Source organism: Diabrotica virgifera, chromosome 1 (assembly GCF_917563875.1).
Source record: "Diabrotica virgifera virgifera chromosome 1, PGI_DIABVI_V3a".
Classification (NCBI taxonomy): Eukaryota; Metazoa; Arthropoda; class Insecta; order Coleoptera; family Chrysomelidae; genus Diabrotica; species Diabrotica virgifera.
Genome location: NC_065443.1, coordinates 85,822,313 through 85,842,791, shown reverse-complemented (window position 1 = coordinate 85,842,791; position 20,479 = coordinate 85,822,313). Strand labels below are relative to the sequence as shown.

Genomic DNA, 20,479 nt, shown 5'->3' with positions numbered 1-20,479 from the left:
CACGGCATTTTTGGCTTTCATTAAAAGAAGATGACGTAGAAGACTTAATAAATTTCGTATAGTTTTTTCAATACATATTTAGTCCTGTGATGGATGACCGAAGTTAAGTTTAACGTTTGAGTTAAAGTTAAGATAACTCTCAGGAATAACGTGCCCATAACTATATAGGTAAAATTTGGTGTGATGTATCGCTCGCAGTTATGAGATAGTTATATCATCAACGTTATATTAGAAAGAAGTTTTGAGGAACAAATTTTGAAGTAACAAAGAGGACCTTATGTACAAATAGTACAAATTGGAGTGAGCGCGAGAGATTGTTCCGAACATACCCGTCGAACAGCAAACAGCTGTTTGGGTTCCTTGGTGTTTCTAAGTTGCTTTCAAACGGTAGATAGAAACAGGGTTGCCATATTGGTGTATTTTCTCAAAATTTTGGGTTAATTTGAAAGCGTCTATTGAAATTTTTCTAAGCAGAAATTGTAGTGGGATTTTTGGGGGCGGAAAATTATGGATGATTTTAAGGGGTCATGGTAAATTAAATTTGCGAATGTACATAGAACTGTATATTATACTCCCATATAATCGAAGACGATAGGAACTATGAATTATTTCCATGGCCCTCGTTGATAATGTAGTATGAATTTTGCTTTACTGTTCTCTTCATTTGACTAATAATTTATTAAAACTCGGCAAAAATTTAAATTTGGGGACTTTGGGATATTTGAGCTTCAATTTCAGGGAATTTTAGTTTCTAAGTGGGGGATTTATAAAATATCATCTGGCAACTCTGGATAGAAAGCTCAGTAGGTACTTAAAATAAAATTTCAACTTATATCGCTCGATTTGATTTTTGTATAATTTTTAAAATTGTATTACCCTTCTATTCTTAATTATTAAATTACTAGCTTCTAAATTCACTTGATTTCTGTCTAAAAACAAGTCAAAAGATGAACCTAACCTTGCCTAACTACAGAGTTATCTCATAACTTGAGGTTTAACGTCGCGTTATAAAGTGACCAGATAACTCAAGAACTGTCAAGAAATAACGCAAATAGTTAAGTTAAGTATGATACATCACACCAATTCGATGGTTATAACATAACTACAGGATAACTTTACGTTAACGATAATTTCGGTCATCCATCACAGGGCTGATTATGTAATTAATAAAGACTTTTTTCTTTTTCAAATGTTAATTATATTTGATTTTTTATTTTATTACACTACCGCTTTATTTTTCATTTTTGTTTTATTTTTAAAACCGATATTTACATAAAGCTGACAATTCTACATTTCTGCTTAAGAAAACAACTTTATTATTTGGGCCAACAGCAGTAACTGCTGATTTTTCAGTCAAAAAACAAGTAACACAATTGTTTGATTTGTCAAAAATTAAGAGATATTTTGTAATGTTTTTAACGTTTTTCTGCTTAAAATTAAAGAAATATTTAATTGTGTGAAATAAAAAATCTTAAATTACAAATAAATCAAAACCAATATTTTTGCACTTACTGCTTTTTACCTTATCACGGCAGTATAAATAATTCTCCGAAACAATTTTTACCTTGAAAATTTAAAAAAATTTAGCATTATATAAAATTCTTCTAATTCCTAGAAATAGCCTTACTATTTTTCAGAAAATTGCATCAATTTTTATATCAAATATCAAAAGAAACTCTCTTTATAAAATCTCATCATTCAATCTTGCATCTTTTACAAAAACCCTGGTTCTAAGAAAATTTATTTTTTATTTTCCAGAATATTCCTACACAACAGGAAGCGAATGTTTGAAAAGAAATTACGGAAAGGGAAATATCGTTTGTGTATGCAACGAACAGCACTGCGACACTACACCGACCATCAAGGAGCCATCCTGTTCTCGTGTAACGATATACACGTCAAATAAAAATGGAAAGAGATTTGCACAAAGTTACGGAACGTTTAGAGCTGGATCAGGGCCCAAAGAGACGATTGGGGAGCAGGTTTGCAAACGGAACTACGAAAAGGAGTGGGGAGCTTGTATAAAACGTAAACCGACCTACAAGGAATATACGTGAGTTTTTTATTATTAGTTATATTAACGTAAGTTAGGTAAAGATAACTTTGACGATATAAACATAAAATATAACATTAAAAAAGAATTTAACAATAGAATAAAAAACATCGGAGAACAACTAGAAGATCCAGAAGAACTATGGAGCGAATTTAAAAATCAAGTTAACGAAATCTCCACAAACAATGATTATAGAAAAAACTTAATCAAAAAAAAATAAATGGATGACAGACGACATCTTGAAATTGATGGAACAACGACGACTGATCAAATCTAATGAAACATAATATAGACACCTGCAGAGAAGAATAAAAAAAAGGAAATTATTGTAAATGAGCACGAAATAAGAAAAGAATGGCAACTGTATATATCAGAATTATTTGAAAATGACAGGAATAATATTGCCGAATTCTACCAAAACTGTACTGACGGCCCAGAAATTATGAAATGTGAAGTAGAACACGCTATAAATAGTGCTAAAATTAGAAAAGCTTGTGGTCCAGATGATACACCAACTGAGTTGCTGAAACTAATAGAGGATGATAACATAAAAGTAGTAGTAAGACTTTTTAATTCAGTATATAACACCGGAGTGATTCCCACAGATTGGCTCAAATCCATCTTTGTCGCAATACCTAAAAAACACAATGCGAGAAAATGCTCAGAATATCGATTAATTAGCCTAATGAGCCACACTCTTAAGATTTTCTTAAGATTAAATGAGATCATTTTTTGCAATAATCATCTCAGTTTAGAACTAAGACAAAGAATGGTCAAGTGCTATGTTTGGTCCGTACTTTTGTATAGTGCAGAAGTGTGGACGCTGAAAGTATCGATCATGAACAGAAATGAAGCATTGGAAATATGGATTCATAGACGGTTGCTGAGGATACCCTGGACAGCAAGAAAAACTAATGAAGAAGTACTAAGGAAGGTCAACAAAGATAGAGAACTGCTAAAGACTGTTGAACATCGAAAAATGTCTTATTTGGGACATATAGTGAGGGGAAGTCGATATAAAATATTACAACTGATCCTTAAAAGCAAAATAGAGGGCCATAGAGGTGTAGGAAGAAAACAGGTTTCTTGGTTAAAAAACATTCGTGAATGGACTCAGATATCAAATGCAGGACAATTATTCCATATTGCAGAAGATCGAGAAGCCTTCGCAATGGTGATCGCCAACGTCGGACTGATATGACACGCAAAGAAGAAGAAGGTAAAGATACTCGTAATAAAAGTCCGTCTGATGCTTAACAGTTTTAACCCTTATCCGGGCAACATATTTTACTTACGTAACCGGGCAACTCGGGTCCGTTGGGCCCACCACTGTTCTTGAATGTACTATTCATATTTACCCATATGTTTCTAATATTCTTTTTTGATTGTTTATTAAAGTTAAATTTAAATTGTCTAGATTAAAATAAAAGGTGCTACTATAGTATGCGGTCTACCTCGAGGGTGCCATCTACCTGAAGGATTTGCACAAAATAAAGAAATGCAAGAAAACTTTTGTAGAAAAAAATATTTATTCACAAGTAATAATAATAATCTTTATTGTTATTCCTAAATAAACATCATTATTATTATTATTATTAATAAACAACGGAACAAGTTGCTCATCCATCGTTATGTTTTTTACTGATAAATAGTATTTTTGAAAGTTTTGGTTGACTTGATTGATTCCACACATCGCGTATGGCTGCTACTTTGTCGTTCCTTCTTCGTTCAGAGCTCGTGTCCTTATATAACAAATCTTAGCATATTTTTGAATCGTTTTAATCCCATAGTAGCTTTAAATATAGTAGGTCCATAAAACTTACTCCAAACTATATCTACATTATGGATGTTGGCACTCAGGTGCCCTGCAGTTAGTAGTACCTAGTCCAATAATAGGCATATATAGCTCTCTAAAGTCGCAATATTTCCAGTTCTCTATCCCCAAGACTTATTCGGCTTCTTTATTTGTACACTTTACTATTTCGTTCACAATTTTTTCGTCCACAAACAAGCAAAAGGAATCAACAAGATCATCTACACTTTGACTAGGGGCTAACAACATTACTTTGTGCACTTTGCTGTTTATTATGTCGCAGGATCGCATACGTCCTGTCGGTTGTGGTTGATTCGTCCAGTTAATTCCATCCATACTTAGTTTCAACAATTATATAGTCTGAAATCTGGGAACTTGTAGCTACACACTACACATTCTTCTTCATTATCACTCAATACTACCTGCTGATCATCCTCTTCACTTGCTTCCGAAATATAATCTTCAATTTTAAAGTCACTTTCAATGCCACCTATTTCAGGAGATTCTTCATCATCGGAATCCCATAAATTATAAAAAATATCTTGCAGTTCTGCAGCTGTTAATGGTTTTTGGGATCTTTTATTCGCACTATCTATTTTCACTGTAATCCAATATAATTTTAGGAGCTTATTTGTCGACACTAACATCGATGTCAAACTACTGATAGCAGATTGATGCATTTTTTATTTTAAAATATGTATAAGTACCTACCTAACAATATTATTGCATTCCAACAATGATTACCAGTTTTTAAAATTTCACCACATCAAAGAAACGTTCACGCTGTTTGTTACAGTTAAAGTATAACTTTATTATTGGATTTCTGGAGTCATAAAAGTCGTTTAGATAATCCACAAAAACATTACCTGACTGCCAGATTAACTTCTGTAACAAAGATTTAGACTTTAGGTATAAACACAAATAGGGTCCAACGGGCCCGTGTTGCCCCTTTACGTGACAAAATTATTTCTACGCAATAATTTCAAAAATGATAATGAATATTTTGAATAGCTCATGACTATGTTGAAGGAAACATACTTCTAAACAAATTCAGTGATGCATAAAATTCAACAAAAATTTTTCTATCAGTTTATGATAAAAGAATTGGCGTCTCGGGCCCGTTGGACCCACCTTGCGCGGATAAGTGTTAAATGAGTAAAATAGACTTTATTATTATCCCGGTTATTTATAGCGTTCTTCGCCTTCCGGTTTCCAGCTTCGTCGGACGTTCCATTCGCCAGGGTGAAGATTCCTTTCCGACATTGCCTTCTGAATGCCGCCTAGACATGATTGTTTCGGCCTTCCTCTCTTTCTTCTCTCCCTTGGCGTCCATTTTAGAATTTGCTCTGGCAGTCTGTCGTCGTCCATTTTTCTACATGGCCATACCATATCAGTTGTCCCCTTTGAATTTGGTCTATGATGGTTGACTTGATTCCCATTATATTTCTGATTTGGTCATTTTGTATTCTTTCAAGCCTTGATTTTCTAGCCGATCTTCTCTAGAATTCCATTTCCAATGCAAGTAGGCGTCGTTCCAGAAATTTAGTAAGTTACCATGTTTCGCATCCATAGAGCACTATACTTTTAAAGATGGAGTTAAAAATAAGATGTTTTCTTTGATTAGATAGTTCTTTTGACCATAGCATCGGGTTTAGGCATCCAATCACCCTTTTTTCTTTTACGATCCTTTGTTCTATCTCTTTTTCGGTGCGCCCACTCTTGTTGATTGTTGTTACCAAATATACATATTCCTCACAGTCCTTGATTGTTTCTTGTTCGTTAACTATTAGATCTTCTACTTCAGTCCCGATGCATAAGTATTGCGTTTTGTTTCTATTTACAGAAAGGCACCACTCTTCATATGTTTGAAATAACCGTCTCGTCATGAATGATAAATCTTCCTTATCCGCTGCTACTACGACTTGGTCGTCCGCGAAATGTAGAGTATACAATGTTGTATCATCGTCAAGTTGAATCCCTATCCCTGAACAAGATCTCCTCCAGTGTTTTAGTGCTTCATTTAAATAGATCTTAAATCGTACTGGAGAGAGGCAGCATCCTTGTCGTAATCCTTTTGATACTGGAAATTCATCTGATAATGTGTTGTTTAGTTTGATTTTTGATGTGGCTTTATTGTAGGTATAGTTGTTTGACCGCGGCGATGATCGTGTTATTTAAGGAAGATTGTTCAAGAAACTTTCACAGATTTCTCACAGGGATCGCGTCATATGCTTTTGTGAGATCCACAAACAAAAGATGTATTTCCTGGCTTCTTGCATCTTTCTTTTCAGTAAGTTGTGTTACGGTAAATATGTGGTCTACGCAAGATCTTCCAGCTTTAAAACCTGCTTACTGTTCAATTTCATGAGGTTCGTACTATTGCTCAATCATGTTTTTTAAGATTTTACCAAACAGCCTGCTAAAGGTGCTAGTGACCGAGATACACCTGTAGTGTCCGCAGCTATCTTTTGGATCTTTTTTGTGAATTGGAGTAATCCATGTTTCTTTCCAAATATTCGGGATTTCTTCCCCATTCAAATATCTTGTGAAGATACCTTATTAGTTTTGGTGTTCCGTGTTTTAGAAGTTCTGCTGGTATGTTCTCCGGCCCGGATGCTTTGTTGTTCTTCATGGATTTAAGTGCTTGTTGTATTGGTTCTTCTTCCACGTTTACATATTCGCCATGTACTCGTATACGTTGGGGTAAATCAGTCTTATAGATATCTCTGTCTTCATTTAATTCCCTTGCGTAATGCTCCTTCCATGCATCTATCTGGATGGGCTGTATTCAACTTTTGTTTGATGTGTCGGTTTTCAAGGTTTTTATTAATTTCCAAGCCGCTGATTATCGCGCTCCTCTGATGTAACAGTCAACTTCTTTACATTTTGTTATAAAATGTAAAATAGGCAACTACTGATAAACTAACAGAATGTAAAGTGATTTGTATAATTGCAACCAAAATTTACTTGTTCTTGCCATGTATGTATTTTAAAATAATCGCGTCTATTCGATATTATAACCAGCTTGTCACAATATTCGTCTTAAAGTGTCTCTTTAAGTTGCGTCTTTGTAATTATACCAAACACACGTCCTTCTGCGTTGAGATCTTAATATCGACTGCCTGTATCCGCTGTCCCGTTATGAAAAAATAACTTAAAATTATTTGATTTCATCCCCCTAACTTAATTCTTAAGTTAGCTTCCAATGTGCACGAAGGCCATAAAAAGCTTAAGAGTGCTTAAGCTTCTCTAAATCTATTATTCAAAATTGGAATATAGCCCAGTAAATGAACGGGAAATCCGGCGATACCGTGTAATTTTCAGGGGCAACTCCGAATTGCATGAAAATTTGGATTTAGGTTCTACTTATCCTCCACTTCAAAGTTGAAATTGTGCCGTTGGTTGCTTTTACTTAAGGGGGTGACAGTCACCCCTTCTCGGGGGTGAAAAAACATACGTTCAGGATAAGACCGGAAATTGATAAATTTACTGATTTTAAGACACTTTTGTTCTATAGAGTTTTTTACGTAAGTCAATACATTTCGAGTTATTTGCCATTGAAAATGTTGATTTTTCGACAAAAAAAACTACGTTTTCAGACGGTTTTTCGCAAATAACTCAAAAAGTTAATATTTTACCGAAAAAAATATCCATAGCTAAAGAGTAGCTTATAAAAAACCCAAAAAAATGGTGTATCAGTAAAGTCTATCAATCAAATAAAAACAAAGTTTTAGCTCATGAAAAATACGTTCTTATTCGTCTAATTCCAAATCGAATATTTCAAGGTGAAATCACCGAAAAATTAAGCACTTTTCGGGAAAAACCGATTTAAACTTTTTTAAAGTGTTTATAAAAAGCTTTGTTTTAATTGTTAACAAAAGTTTTAGCATTAAGAATAAGCGAGTTACGCTCAAAATAAAGTTGGCCCTCTTTTTTTTTGTTAAAAATCATGAAAATCTCGCCGTGTTTAGCTCCCCAAATGAAATTAATCGCTACCGCTCTACAAACAATTTACTTACCTATCTATTTTTTATATGATCTGTCAGTCTCACCGGTTTAAAGTGTTTATTTTTGAAAGAGTTATAATTGAGAAAGCTTGAATGGGTCACTAATCACGAGTGTATGCAAATTTTGAACAACCATATCTTAACCAATTTTTGTCTTACGGAGAAACAAAATAAAACTAGCATATTTATAATAGCAAAACCTACATTTTTTTACTCTTTAAGATTTTTCTTATCACTAATACTTTTTAAGTTATTTTGAAAAAATTAAATTTTTCAAAAATTTTTAGAAAATTTTTTTTTTAATATAAAACCAAATGTTTTCAAAAATAAGCACTTCAAACCAATCAAACTTACAGATCATATAAACCATACACATATAGTTAAAATAGATGGTAAAGCCAAACGATTAATTTCCTTGAAGGTGCTAAATAGAAGGAGGTTTTCACGATTTTTTTTTTACCAAAAAAAGGGGCCAACTTTTTTTCAGTGTAACTCGTTTATTTTTGATGCTGTAAACTTTTGTAAAAAACAAATAATAAGCTCCTTTTCGATACATTAAAAATGTTAATAAGGTTTTCCTGAAAAACGCTTCTTTTTTCGGTGATTTTGCGTTGAATTATTCGATTTGGAATTAGACGAATAATAACGTATTTTTCATGAGCTACAACTTTGCTTCTACTCAATTTGTAGACTTTACTGGTACACCATTTTTTTCGTTTTTTATAGGCTACACATTCACTAAAAATATTTTTTTTGATAAAATATTTACTTTTTAAGTTATTTGGGAAAAACGGTCTGAAAACGTAGTTTTTTGTCTAAAAATCAACATTTTAAATCGCGAATAACTCGAAAAGTATCGACTTACGTAAAAAACTTTATAGAACAAAAGGTGCTTAAAATAAGTCAATTTATCCATTTCCGGCCTTATTTTAAACACGCGTTTTTCATCCCCCGAGAAGGCGTAAATGTCACCCCCCAAGTAAAAGCAACCAACGGCACAAATTCAACTTTGAAGTGGAGGGCAAGTAGAACCTAAATCCAAATTTTCATGCAATTCGGAGTTGCCCCTGGAAATTACACTCCAAAATGTTCATTTATTGGGCTAATAAACGGCGGCGAGTATTTAGTTCACCCCGCTAGAGTAGTAGTATCTCAATTCGTTCCACATATACATACATATATGTTTGTATGCGTGGGACCTCGTTTCGTGTTCATTGTTCATACTACTAATTAAAACATTTTTACAAGAAATTTATAAATCTAATACAACATTTTAAATCCGGCATTAATAATGAATTAAAGAATTTAAAAATGTGAAGGATAGATAAGCTGCACGTAAAGACAGGATGTCAAATAAACTGCTTAAATATTGTGGAGCAGTTATGACCGAATAACTAACAAAATTAATTGGCAAATTATTTTATTTGTAATGTAAAGTGCATTTCTGCGTAGGCGTCCACGGTACATTGTCTTGTCAGGTGAGATGTTAGACAGTCAGGATTAAATTATTCTGTTTTAAGTATTATTGCGAAGCATTTCATAGCTGTGGATTCCTGTCTATTGGAGAATATTACGCAGCCATGATATCTTTTTACGTCCTAGACCGCTCTTACACCCTATCTTTCCTTCGAGTACCAATAAAATTGCTGAAAAGTGTATCGTTCTCCTCCTAATATGCGCCTTAAATATGCAATCTTCTTACTTTTTACATAATCAAAAAGTTCCCCATCCTGGAAGCCCGGTCGTCTTAAAACTTCCTCATTTTTGATTCTGTCCGTCCATAATATTCTAACCATTCAGCACAGCCACATGTCAAAGACAGTTGTTAATTTGGCTCTCCGTTAACGCCCATACATCCATTCTCTATAATAGACCAGAATTTCTATATCAGATCAACTTCAACAGAGTAAGACTTGAAGACTTAATTAATCTTGTGTATATTAGACAATTTCCCTTGGATATCATAAACACTATGGAGAACCAAATATAATATAAAAAAAATAAGTTTGAGGTCGGAACAGATGGATAATTTACGAAACCTGTTAATATAGACAACAGTAACTGACAGCGGGACTTACTAATTCCTATGCTCTTTAATTTAATTGTGGATGGACTCATCTAAAGCATCAGAAAAAAAAAGTATCCAGAAAGGGAGACAAAGAAGTCAAAATATACTGTTATGTCGAGTACCTACCCAATATTGTTAGCCTAAGATGAAGATAGTCTACAAAGATAAGTTCGTAGATTCAGTACAAAAGCTTCTTCTTCTTATGGTGCTTATCCGTTCCGGATGTTGGCCATCAACATTAAGATACAACAAGAAAATAGCTTTAGAACTCTTGTTGTTCATATATGTCTTATCCTTGTTTATTGTTAACTTATAATATTCCTTGTTCCTGTCTTCAACTTTAATTTGAGAAAGTTTAGGCTTTTGATTTTGTTCTAAGGTATTAGTTGTTACTTTTATTTTTTCCTAATGGCTTTTAAAATAATTTTGTTAAAAGTCCTTATCTCTTCCAAAGTCCACTTTCCTTGGGCTTTCCCAGATTAGGTAAATTCCAACGAATCATCATGCTATAGAATAGAATAGAAATATGCTTTATTGTCACTGAAAATTATACAATTTTATGGACAAAGCTTAACATAGATTCACGAAAAAGACATACATAACAATAATAAATACAATTTTATAAAATTAGATAAATCGTCAATAAAAAAAAAATATAAACAATTTAAAAAAGTGAAGTAAAAAAACAAAAACCAATATATTGCAAAATTACTATAAATTGCAAAATTTAACATACAACATAATATAATAAAACACAAACAAAGGAACTAATAAGTTTAAGCTGCTGTATGTGACACCCAAATATATATATAAATACACTTTTGTTACTTGTACATTACTGTGATTTCTTAGTTAGTCATTAAGAAACTCTTCTACTGAATAATATGGTCTTTTAGATAAATGAGCTTTTGTCATTTTACGGAACTTGAGAAAGGATGTTGCAGATTTGAGTTGTAAAGGGGGATGGTTGTATAGTTTTTTTGCGGAATATAGTATAGATTTCTTTACTAACTCAGAAGACCGGATCGGTAAATAGACATCAAAAGTTGAATTTCTGGTGGAGTAGTCATGATGAGGCCTTGCTGGAAAGACATGCATGTGTTTACGAATTAAGCAAACAGTTTCTAAAATATACAAAGATGGAAGAGTTAAAATTTCGTGATCTTTAAAGTAACTTCTGCAATGGGTTGTTCTACTGAGGCCAAACAGATATCTTATTGGTCTTTTTTGTAATTTGAAAATAACATCAAATTGGGCAGCTGTACTAGACCCCCAAAAAGGAAGACCATATCGAAGATGAGACTCGAATAAAGAAAAATATGTTATTTTAGAAGATGCTAAATTGAGTTCCTTCGAAACAGATCTTATGGCATAGCAGGCCGAGGCGAGTTTCTTACTTAACAAATCGATATGAAGGGACCATTTGAGGTTGCTGTCTAAAAGAATACCAAGAAATTTTACAGAATCAACGGTAGAGATCTGGCTGCTATTCACAAGCAGGGGTTGAAGAGCACCTTTATATGATAATGCTACCGTTTTATCCACGTTAAAGGAGAGTAAATTAGAGTCATACCAGGTTTTTATCGTAAGAAGGTCAGAAGTTATAGTTGCATGAAGAGTTGCAATAGTTGAGTTGCTCCAAGTGATACTGGTATCATCAGCAAAAAGAAAAATTTTTCCATCGATTTTTAAAATAGTGATGTCATTTATAAAGATCAGGAAAAGTAGAGGACCCAATACTGAACCTTGTGGTACTCCACATATAATGTTTTTGAGACTAGAGTCAGTATCATTTGCTCTAACCAATTGTTTCCTATTATCTAAGTAAGATTTGAACCAATTCAAAGAAATACCTCGAATTCCATAGTAATTAAGTTTTTTAATAAAAATGTTGTGATTTACACAATCAAAAGCTTTGGAATAGTCACAGAAAACAGTGGCAGTATAAAGATTATTGTTTAGTGCTTGGTAAACCTCGTGAAGTACAGAAAACATGGCATCAGTTGTACATTTATTAGTTAAGAAGCCGAACTGATTTTGTGATAAAATATTGTTATCAAAGAGAAAGGACATAAGTCGGGTTTTTATGAGCCTCTCAATAATTTTGGAGAGTACCGGTAGTAGGGCAATAGGTCTATAGTTGCAGGCATTAGATTTTTCGCCACCTTTATGAAGAGGAATAATAATGGCTGTCTTTAGGCAATCTGGAAATTTACCGTTTTCAAAGGAATCATTAATTAGTGACACGAGGAGTTCTAACACATTATCTGTGAGATTTGAGAAGATTTTTATGGATAGTCCATCAGTACTACAAGATGATTTGCTTTTGATACTATTGATCGTTTGGATTTATTCAGATTTATAAATTGGTCTTATAAAGAATGAATTCGAGACAATTTCTGAATTAGGGAGATCACTGAAATTATAGTCCACGTCCGTAGAAGGAAAATGCCAGTCAGAAGTTAAACATAAATTTTGAAATTTATGAAAATTCCGAGCGGAAAAATCCTACCTAAACGTCGGGTTTTCGAGGAGGGTTTGCTGAAGATGTTAAATTTCGTATATACTGCTTCATGATCCGATAGTTCCGCATTAATAACTGTAGAGCAAACATTAAGGGGTGAGAAATCGGAGACAATATAATCAATTATGGTAGATGTAGTTTTTGTAATCCTTGTAGGAGAATTAACGTGCATTGAGAGACCATATGATTCAAATATGTTGACCAAGAACATTTGGGTAGCACAAGCAGCAGCATAATTTATGTTGAAGTCTCCGCATAGAATTTTTCTGCTCTTGTGAGGCAAGTCATCTAACAAATTTAACAGGTTCTGAAAAAATAGTTCCACGGAAGAGTCAGGTGATCTATAGATGCAAATAATGTAAAGATTAAGATTTTTATTAAAAACTAAGGAAAATTCAAAGAAGGCTTCATTCAACAAAAAGTCATATTTTGTTATCAGAGAAAAATCATTGTTTGCAGAAAGAATTAGGGTGCCTCCATGAGCTGAGCTTGGACGATCATACCTAGCAATTGTGGTATATTTCTCTACAAAAAAAGGCTCGTTGACTGCAAGCCAGTGTTCTGTAACAGCAACTATCTGGGGAAATCCTAATTCCTCTAGAAACAAAAACAATTCGTCAGTTTTATAACTGCTTGTAGCCAATTTTGCCATTTAAGTCACCCATCAGTATAGTATAAATGGTGGTTACCTCTAGAGCCATTCAACTTCTTCGTCTGTGTGGAAATTAGTAGGTGCGTATACCTAGATGATCTTTACTCAAATTTGTTCGTTTGCTTTGTTGATAAGATATGTAAGTCTGTTATTTGTGTGTTTTTTATTTCCCGTAAATCCAAAAAAATAATTTTAGGAAAAAACCCTAATCTTTCCCCTCGCCTGGCAAGGTCTTATACTGTTCAGAATCGCCTGTCGTTGTACCACATTTCTTCTAAATGACTTACTCAAACACATACTTAGATTTAAACTTTACAGGAGAAAGTTTATTTTTCTCCTAAACTATAAACTTTTCGATTCACCTGGTAGATACACGTGCAGAGCTGATGCCTGCCAGGTCATGGTTTTTAGCCTTGGTGTGCTATGAATTATCACTATATAAATTTCTAGCCTTACAGGAAGACCGTTAGTCGGAGGGTTCACTAGCTCTTAGACTATTATCGTAATTTATTGAAATTACTGCAACAATTAACTTGAAAATAGTGGTGAAGAAAAAAACTTGTGTGAGATGTGGAGTATGGAGTATCTGCCACTAATACGATATTGCTTTGTCGTGATCGATAAGGCTGATACGAGATATCTGGACACGTATGTATAAATCAACAAGGTTACAAACCATCCCAATGCATAACCATCGACAAACAATTGTTTCTGTAGAGCTGGTATAAATTTTACACAATATTTACCTTCCAAAGCCGCTAAATAGGTATCAAGGTATTTTTGGATTGTGATGCACCAAACGCTTATCCCATACAAGGTCACCTTAATGTTGGAAAAACAGCATATGGTTCCCGACAAGTTAACGTTGGCGAACGAACAGTTTTGGATCTGGTCACATCTTATAAAGGTTCTGAATGGAATAACACCACAGATAACTTTTATACCAGTTTTTAACTCGCTAATGTCTTGAATTCGTGGCAAAAACAATCATGATGCTACACTATGCTCTTATATGTGACAAAGAAAAGCAAAGCAGTGGTGTTACTCTTGTCCATTCAAATGACAGAACAAGTAGCAGACAGAGAAGTAGCGAAGTCGGAAATAATTAAGTATTGCATAAGCATATGGTTAGGCGTCGATTGACGTCACTGGCTTAGCATCCTACATTATAAATATTATATATGGACCGTTTACTCTTGTTAGAGTATAGATCACTCAACTACTATGAACTCTTTTAATCCATTTCACGCGGTGGATTAGTCCGCAATTTCCTTTAGGTCGTCGTTCATAGGTTGTGGTGTTTTTTGCCTTCTCTACTATCTTCTTCCACTCTCTCCGGGCCTGAATCTTCTTCCCAGTTTGCAATTTCCATCTTTGATATATCGTCTAGCAGTTGATCTTCCCATCTTATTTTTGGTCTTCCTCTTGGTCTATTTTTTACTAGTTTCCAGTTCATTATCTTCCTAATCAGTTCTTCTACCCCTCTTATTTGTGTGTACCCAAACCATCTAAACCTTTGTGCTTTAATGAATTTTACTATATCTTTCCTTCGGTTATACTTATTAGTTCATGGTTCATCAGCTTTCTATATTCCCCTTTTTCTGTTTTTACTGGGCCATGTATTCTTCACATAATTTTTCTTTTAATTATTCTTAACTTTTCTTCGTCTTTTTCGTAAGGCACATTACTTCTGCTCCATAGGCTATCACTGGTCTAATTGGTGCTGTATATATTTTTGATTTTGTTTTTTTTTTGCTGAGGTTTTTGTCCTTGAGTAGTCGGTGATATTTCCAATATACTCTGTTACCTGCTTTAATTCTTTCGTTTATCTCTATACTCCTTCAGTTTTTGCCGTCCACCATCACCTCCAGGTATTTGAAGCAATCTACTCTCTGGAATGTATTTTCACCTATCTTTACTGTGTTTACATTGTCTCTTGTGCTAATAAGCTATTTCGTTTTATTCTGATTGATTATTAATCCTCTCGTCTTTGCTTCTCTTACCGGGGTTAAAAGTGCCTCTTCTAGTATTTTTTATCTCGTGCTACCAGTCCCAGGTCATCTGCATATCCTATGATCTGTGCTGAGCTTTGAATAATTGTCTTTTTCAGCCCTGTGTCCCTAATTACTCCTTCTAGAGCGATATTAAATAGTTTCGTTGACAGACTCTCTCCTTGTCTTACCCTAAGTTCAATTTTGATGTCGTTTGTATCTCCCTCATTTGTTTTAACTGCTGCTGTTGAGTCTTTCATTGTCATTCTAGTTAGTCTTTTTAGTTTTGCCGGTATCAACATTTTTTTCATTTCCTTTAATAATTGTTGTCTGTATATGCTGTCGAAGGCCTGTTGGAAGTCGATGAATAGTATGTGTAATTCTATGTCATGTTCATAGCTTTTTTCAACTGCTTGTGTTAGTATGTGTATTGCATCTATTGTTGATCTTCCTTTTCTAAAGCCCTGTTGGTATGATCCTATAATTTTTTCTGTGTACTGATTTAGTCGGTTTCTTATAATTGTGGTCAATCCACAGAGAACGACAGTTCTCACCAGTGGCGCACAACACCCCTACAAGCGACACTATATATACACGAAATTTTCGATTTTCTAAACCTGACTGAATTGAAAATTGGGCCAAATCCCATCTTAAAGTTTAGGAAAAGACTCGTCCATCCATATGTTACCTCTCCATTTTGGTCCAAGGGTGTAAATTTTACGGCCCTTCCCATTTAAAGCCTGTTTTTCGTTGTCGTCCCCAAAACTCCCAAAAATTTCAAAAATTTAAGCCCGACCTTTGCGGCTTCTGATAGCACAGATTATTACCTTTCCAACGCATGTTTAATTTTGAAAATCGGTTATACCATTCGAAAGTTATCGAGCTCAGAAATATGACTCAATTTTTATTTAAAAAATGGAAAATGTTTGTGGATATGTATGTATGTATGTATGTACAAGAATAAAAAACCGCTAAACGCCGTAAAAATGAGTGGCGCATAAAATATTCCAGCTACAAAAGATCTGATATGAATATTACGTGGCGCGAAAATGGATTTTCATTTGATGCAAAACAAAATTCTAGTTTTATTTTAAAAGATTTTTCCATAATATTTGCTAAATTTGAAGTAAACGCGCCACAAAAGAGTAACTTTGATACAGTTTGCATTTTAAAACTCTTTTGTGGCGCGTTTACTTCAAATTTAGCAAATATTATGGAAAAATCTTTTAAAATAAAACTAGAATTTTGTTTTGCATCAAATGAAAATCCATTTTCGCGCCACGTAATATTCATATCAGATCTTTTGTAGCTGGAATATTTTATGCGCCACTCATTTTTACGGCGTTTAGCGGTTTTTTATTCTTGTATCTTATACGTTCCCTAATAGCACAAGGACGTCCAATGGACGTCCATTGGACGTCCTTCACGGACTTTAGGGACGTCCATTGGACGTCCGTTTTCGTCCGAGGAACGTCCTTTATACGTCCTATTTTGGTCCAAATGTCGCGCTACCGAACGTCCATTGGACGTCCATCTAAGGTCCGAGGGGACGTATATTGGACCTTAATCGGACGTAATTTGGACCTTGATCGGACGTCCTAGGGGACGTAAATTGGACCTTAATCGGACGTAAATTGGACCTTAATCGGACATAAATTGGACCTTAATCGGACGTAAATTGGACCTTAATCGGACATAAATTGGACCTTAATCGGACGTAAATTGGACCTTAATCGGACGTAAATTGGACCTTAATAGGACGTAAATTGGACCTTAATGGGACGTAAATGGGACCTTAATCGGACGTAAATTGGACCTTAACCGGACGTAAATTGGACTTTAATAGGACGTAAATTGGACCTTAATCGGACGTAAATGGGACCTTAATCGGACGTAAATTGGACCTTAATCGGACGTAAATTGGACCTTAATCGGACGTAAATTGGACCTTAATAGGACGTAAATTGGACCTTAATTGGACGTAAATGGGACCTTAATCGGACGTAAATTGGACCTTAATCGGAAGTAAATTGGACCTTAACCGGACGTTCTAGGGGACGTGAATTGGACCTTAACAGGACGTCCAATTTTGGTCCAAATGCCACGTTGCCAAACGTCCAATGGAGTCCTTAACATCCGAAGGGACGTTCGGTGGACGTCAATTGGGCCTTCATAGGACGTCCCAGTTTGGTCCAATGTCTTGCTGCCGAACATCCATCTAATGTCGTGGGAAATAAAAAATATATTTTTTAAGGAACTTATATTACATCTTATATTAAATTACAATTATTGGATATTACATTATTTACATTAAATTACAATACACTTCTCCAAGAAATTAACGCACCACCTTAAATATGGGGTATTTTTGATGTCTCGTATTTCCTAAACCTGTTGTTTCATCTAAGTGATTTTTTTATAATATTATAGCCTAGGCTATAGGTTACCTCCTTAAGCTTGTCATGCACAGGGAGCTATGCTGTAATATATGTACATTATATCATATCGCTCTCTATAGTAATGAGTGAGCCTGCAGACAGAAAACAAATGGTTCCATATGTGCAGGCTCACTCATTACTATAGAGTGCGATGTGATATAATATATATTACAGTATAGCTCCCCGTGCATGACAAGCATAAGGAGGTACTTAACCTATAGCCTAGGGCCTAGGCTAGAATATTATAAAAAAATCACTTAGATGCAACAACAGGTTTAGGAAATTCGAGACATCAAAAATGCCCAATTTTTAAGGTGGTGCGTAATCGGCTGTATATACAGGGTGTAACAAAAATACACGTCATAAATTAAATCACATATTCTGGGACCAAAAATAGTTTGAATGAACCTAACTTACCTTAGTACAAATATGCACATAAAAAAAGTTACAGCCCTTTGAAATTACAAAATGAAAATCGATTTTTTCGATTATATCGAAAACTATTAGCGATTTTTTATTGAAAATGGACATGTGGCAGTATTATGGCAGGAATATCTTAAAGAAAAATTATGGTGAAATTTGTGCACCCCATAAAAATTTTATGGGGGTTTTGATCCCTTAGATCCTCCCAAACTTTTGTGTATGTTCCAATTCAATTTTATTATTGTGGTACCATTAGTTAAATTCAATATTTTTGTTTCTTAGTATTTTTCAGATAAGGCAGTTTTTATCGAGTTGTGACTTCTTTTTTAACATGTCTACATAAAAATTTTATGGGGGTTTTGTTCCTTTAAACCCCCCAAATGTTTGTGTACGTTCCAATTAAACTATTACTGAGGTACCATTAGTTAAACAGAATGTTTTTAAAACTTTTTTGCCTCTTTGTATTTTTTCGATAAGGCACATTTTATCGAGATCTGGCTTCTTTTTTAATATGGTTCAAAATATCCCTAAAAATGTAAAGCATAAATAAGTCTGCATATTATTACCAAGTCTCCATAATCGTACTTAACCATATACAAATATGTGGTGGATTTGACAAATATTCAAAATATTTCGATAAAAATTGACTTTTCGAAAAAGCAATAAGAGGCAAAAAAGTTTTTAAAACGTTGTGTTTAAATGGTACTACAATAATAATTAAATTGAAACGTGCACAAAAGTTTGGGGGCGTTTAAAGGAACAAAACCCCCATAAAATTTTTATGGGGTGTCCAAATTTTACTATAGTTTTTTCGTAAGATACTGCTGCCATAATAATGCCACATGTCCATTTTCAATAAAAAATCTCTAATAGTTTTCGATATATTGGAAAAAATCACTTCATCTTGTAACTTCAAATGAGTGATAAAGGCACAGAGACTTAGATGGCGAGGTCACATTGAAAGGATGCCAAACACGAGGACTCCAAAAATGGTACTAAACTACACTACAGCTTCAAGAAAGAGAAGAGGAAGGCCGAAAAATAGATGGAAGCAAGAGGTCGAAAAAGATTTGGAAAGAATGGTGCTACAGGGTCAGAAAAGAAAAATGAATAACAGGAAGGAATGGAGAAAAATCACATATCAAGCCAGAGAAGATCTCAGTACATAAAGAAACGTGAAAATGAAGAAAAAAAACAAACTTTTCAAGCCATGGGCCTCTAAGACCCTTGGTGCTATTATATATATATATATATATATATAACTTCAAAGGGCTGTAACTTTTCTTGTGTGCACATTTGTACTAAGGTAAGTTAGGTCCAATCAAACTATTTTTGGTCCCAGAATATGTGATTAAATTTATGACCTGTATTTTTGTTACACCCTGTATATATCTACATACTTCGTCTAATTTACTAACTGTTGCGCGTCATCCGCGTCGTAGCCTGTGAGGTCGCATGATACCAACACGAAATATTTAGGCGGTAGGTGTGTTTTTTTTTTAGAATCACTTTGCCGAGTACACTGGAATTACAGCCACTAGACATATTTTATTATATACGCGTAGAAATAATATTTGAAGATTTCTATTAATGTTAACCTAAAGAAATACACAATAATATGTTTCATTTAATTTGTATAAATGGATTATAAAGCGTTTTTATGAAGCAGATTTGTTCGGATCACACTGTAACTGTAATCGAACGAAGGTGACATTTTAGAATAAATTGGTAACATTTATTTGACAGTTACGGTGATGACACTTCATATTTGTTTATATTCTTTACTATAAGTATCTGTTTTATTTATTATATTTACTGTTTTTATTATTTACTTTACTATAAAAAGATCCTCTACTATAAAAATATAAATTTCACCTAATTTTATAACGACTTGGAATAATCGAGGTATCTGACAACTTTTTTAGTTGTTATTGTAGACATACTTATACAAAGAAACCTACCGGCTTTTTGCCAAGAGTTCGGAGCCGTTTTTTAATTATTAACAGTACAGTGCAAAAACGCTTGCACTGCAAATCTTAAAAGATTATAACTTAATTCTTGTTCTCTATTTCTTACGTTTTTACTTATTTACATTGAATATTAATTTGTTTTGTTGTATAATCCACGTTTACAATAATTATGTGATATATTTGATTTAAAATGGATTCAGGATCTTTTTATACTTTGGCAACTATGTCAACTTAGATCTCTGGCGTAGATAATGACGTGGAACAGTAAGTAAATTAGATGGACTGTAGGTTATATTTGGTTCTTGGGACATCAAAGTATATTTTTTAGACATTCTTAGTCACTAATGTGACATACCTCCGATTTGTTTTTTCATGAGTTTTGTAAGAGAGACTAAAAACTTTTTTTATAGTCACCTCCTGTTTTCATATATTTTTTGACATGTTTTGTAGTAAATTCAACTATCTATTTACTACAAAACATGTCAAAATTTACATGTGAAAGCAGATGATCCTAAAAATGGTTTTTCGTCTCCTACAAAA

General features: G+C 33.9%; 1 protein-coding gene across 1 annotated transcript in view; it reads left to right on the top strand.

The window, feature by feature from the left end:
* Nucleotides 1–20,479, top strand: part of LOC114331529 (putative glucosylceramidase 3) — a 164,308-nt gene that overhangs the window by 25,926 nt on the left and 117,903 nt on the right. Inside the window, exon 2 of the mRNA XM_028281122.2 lies at nucleotides 1,759–2,053. Coding sequence (XP_028136923.1) covers nucleotides 1,759–2,053 — 295 coding nt within the window. The remainder of the gene's footprint in view (nucleotides 1–1,758; nucleotides 2,054–20,479) is intronic.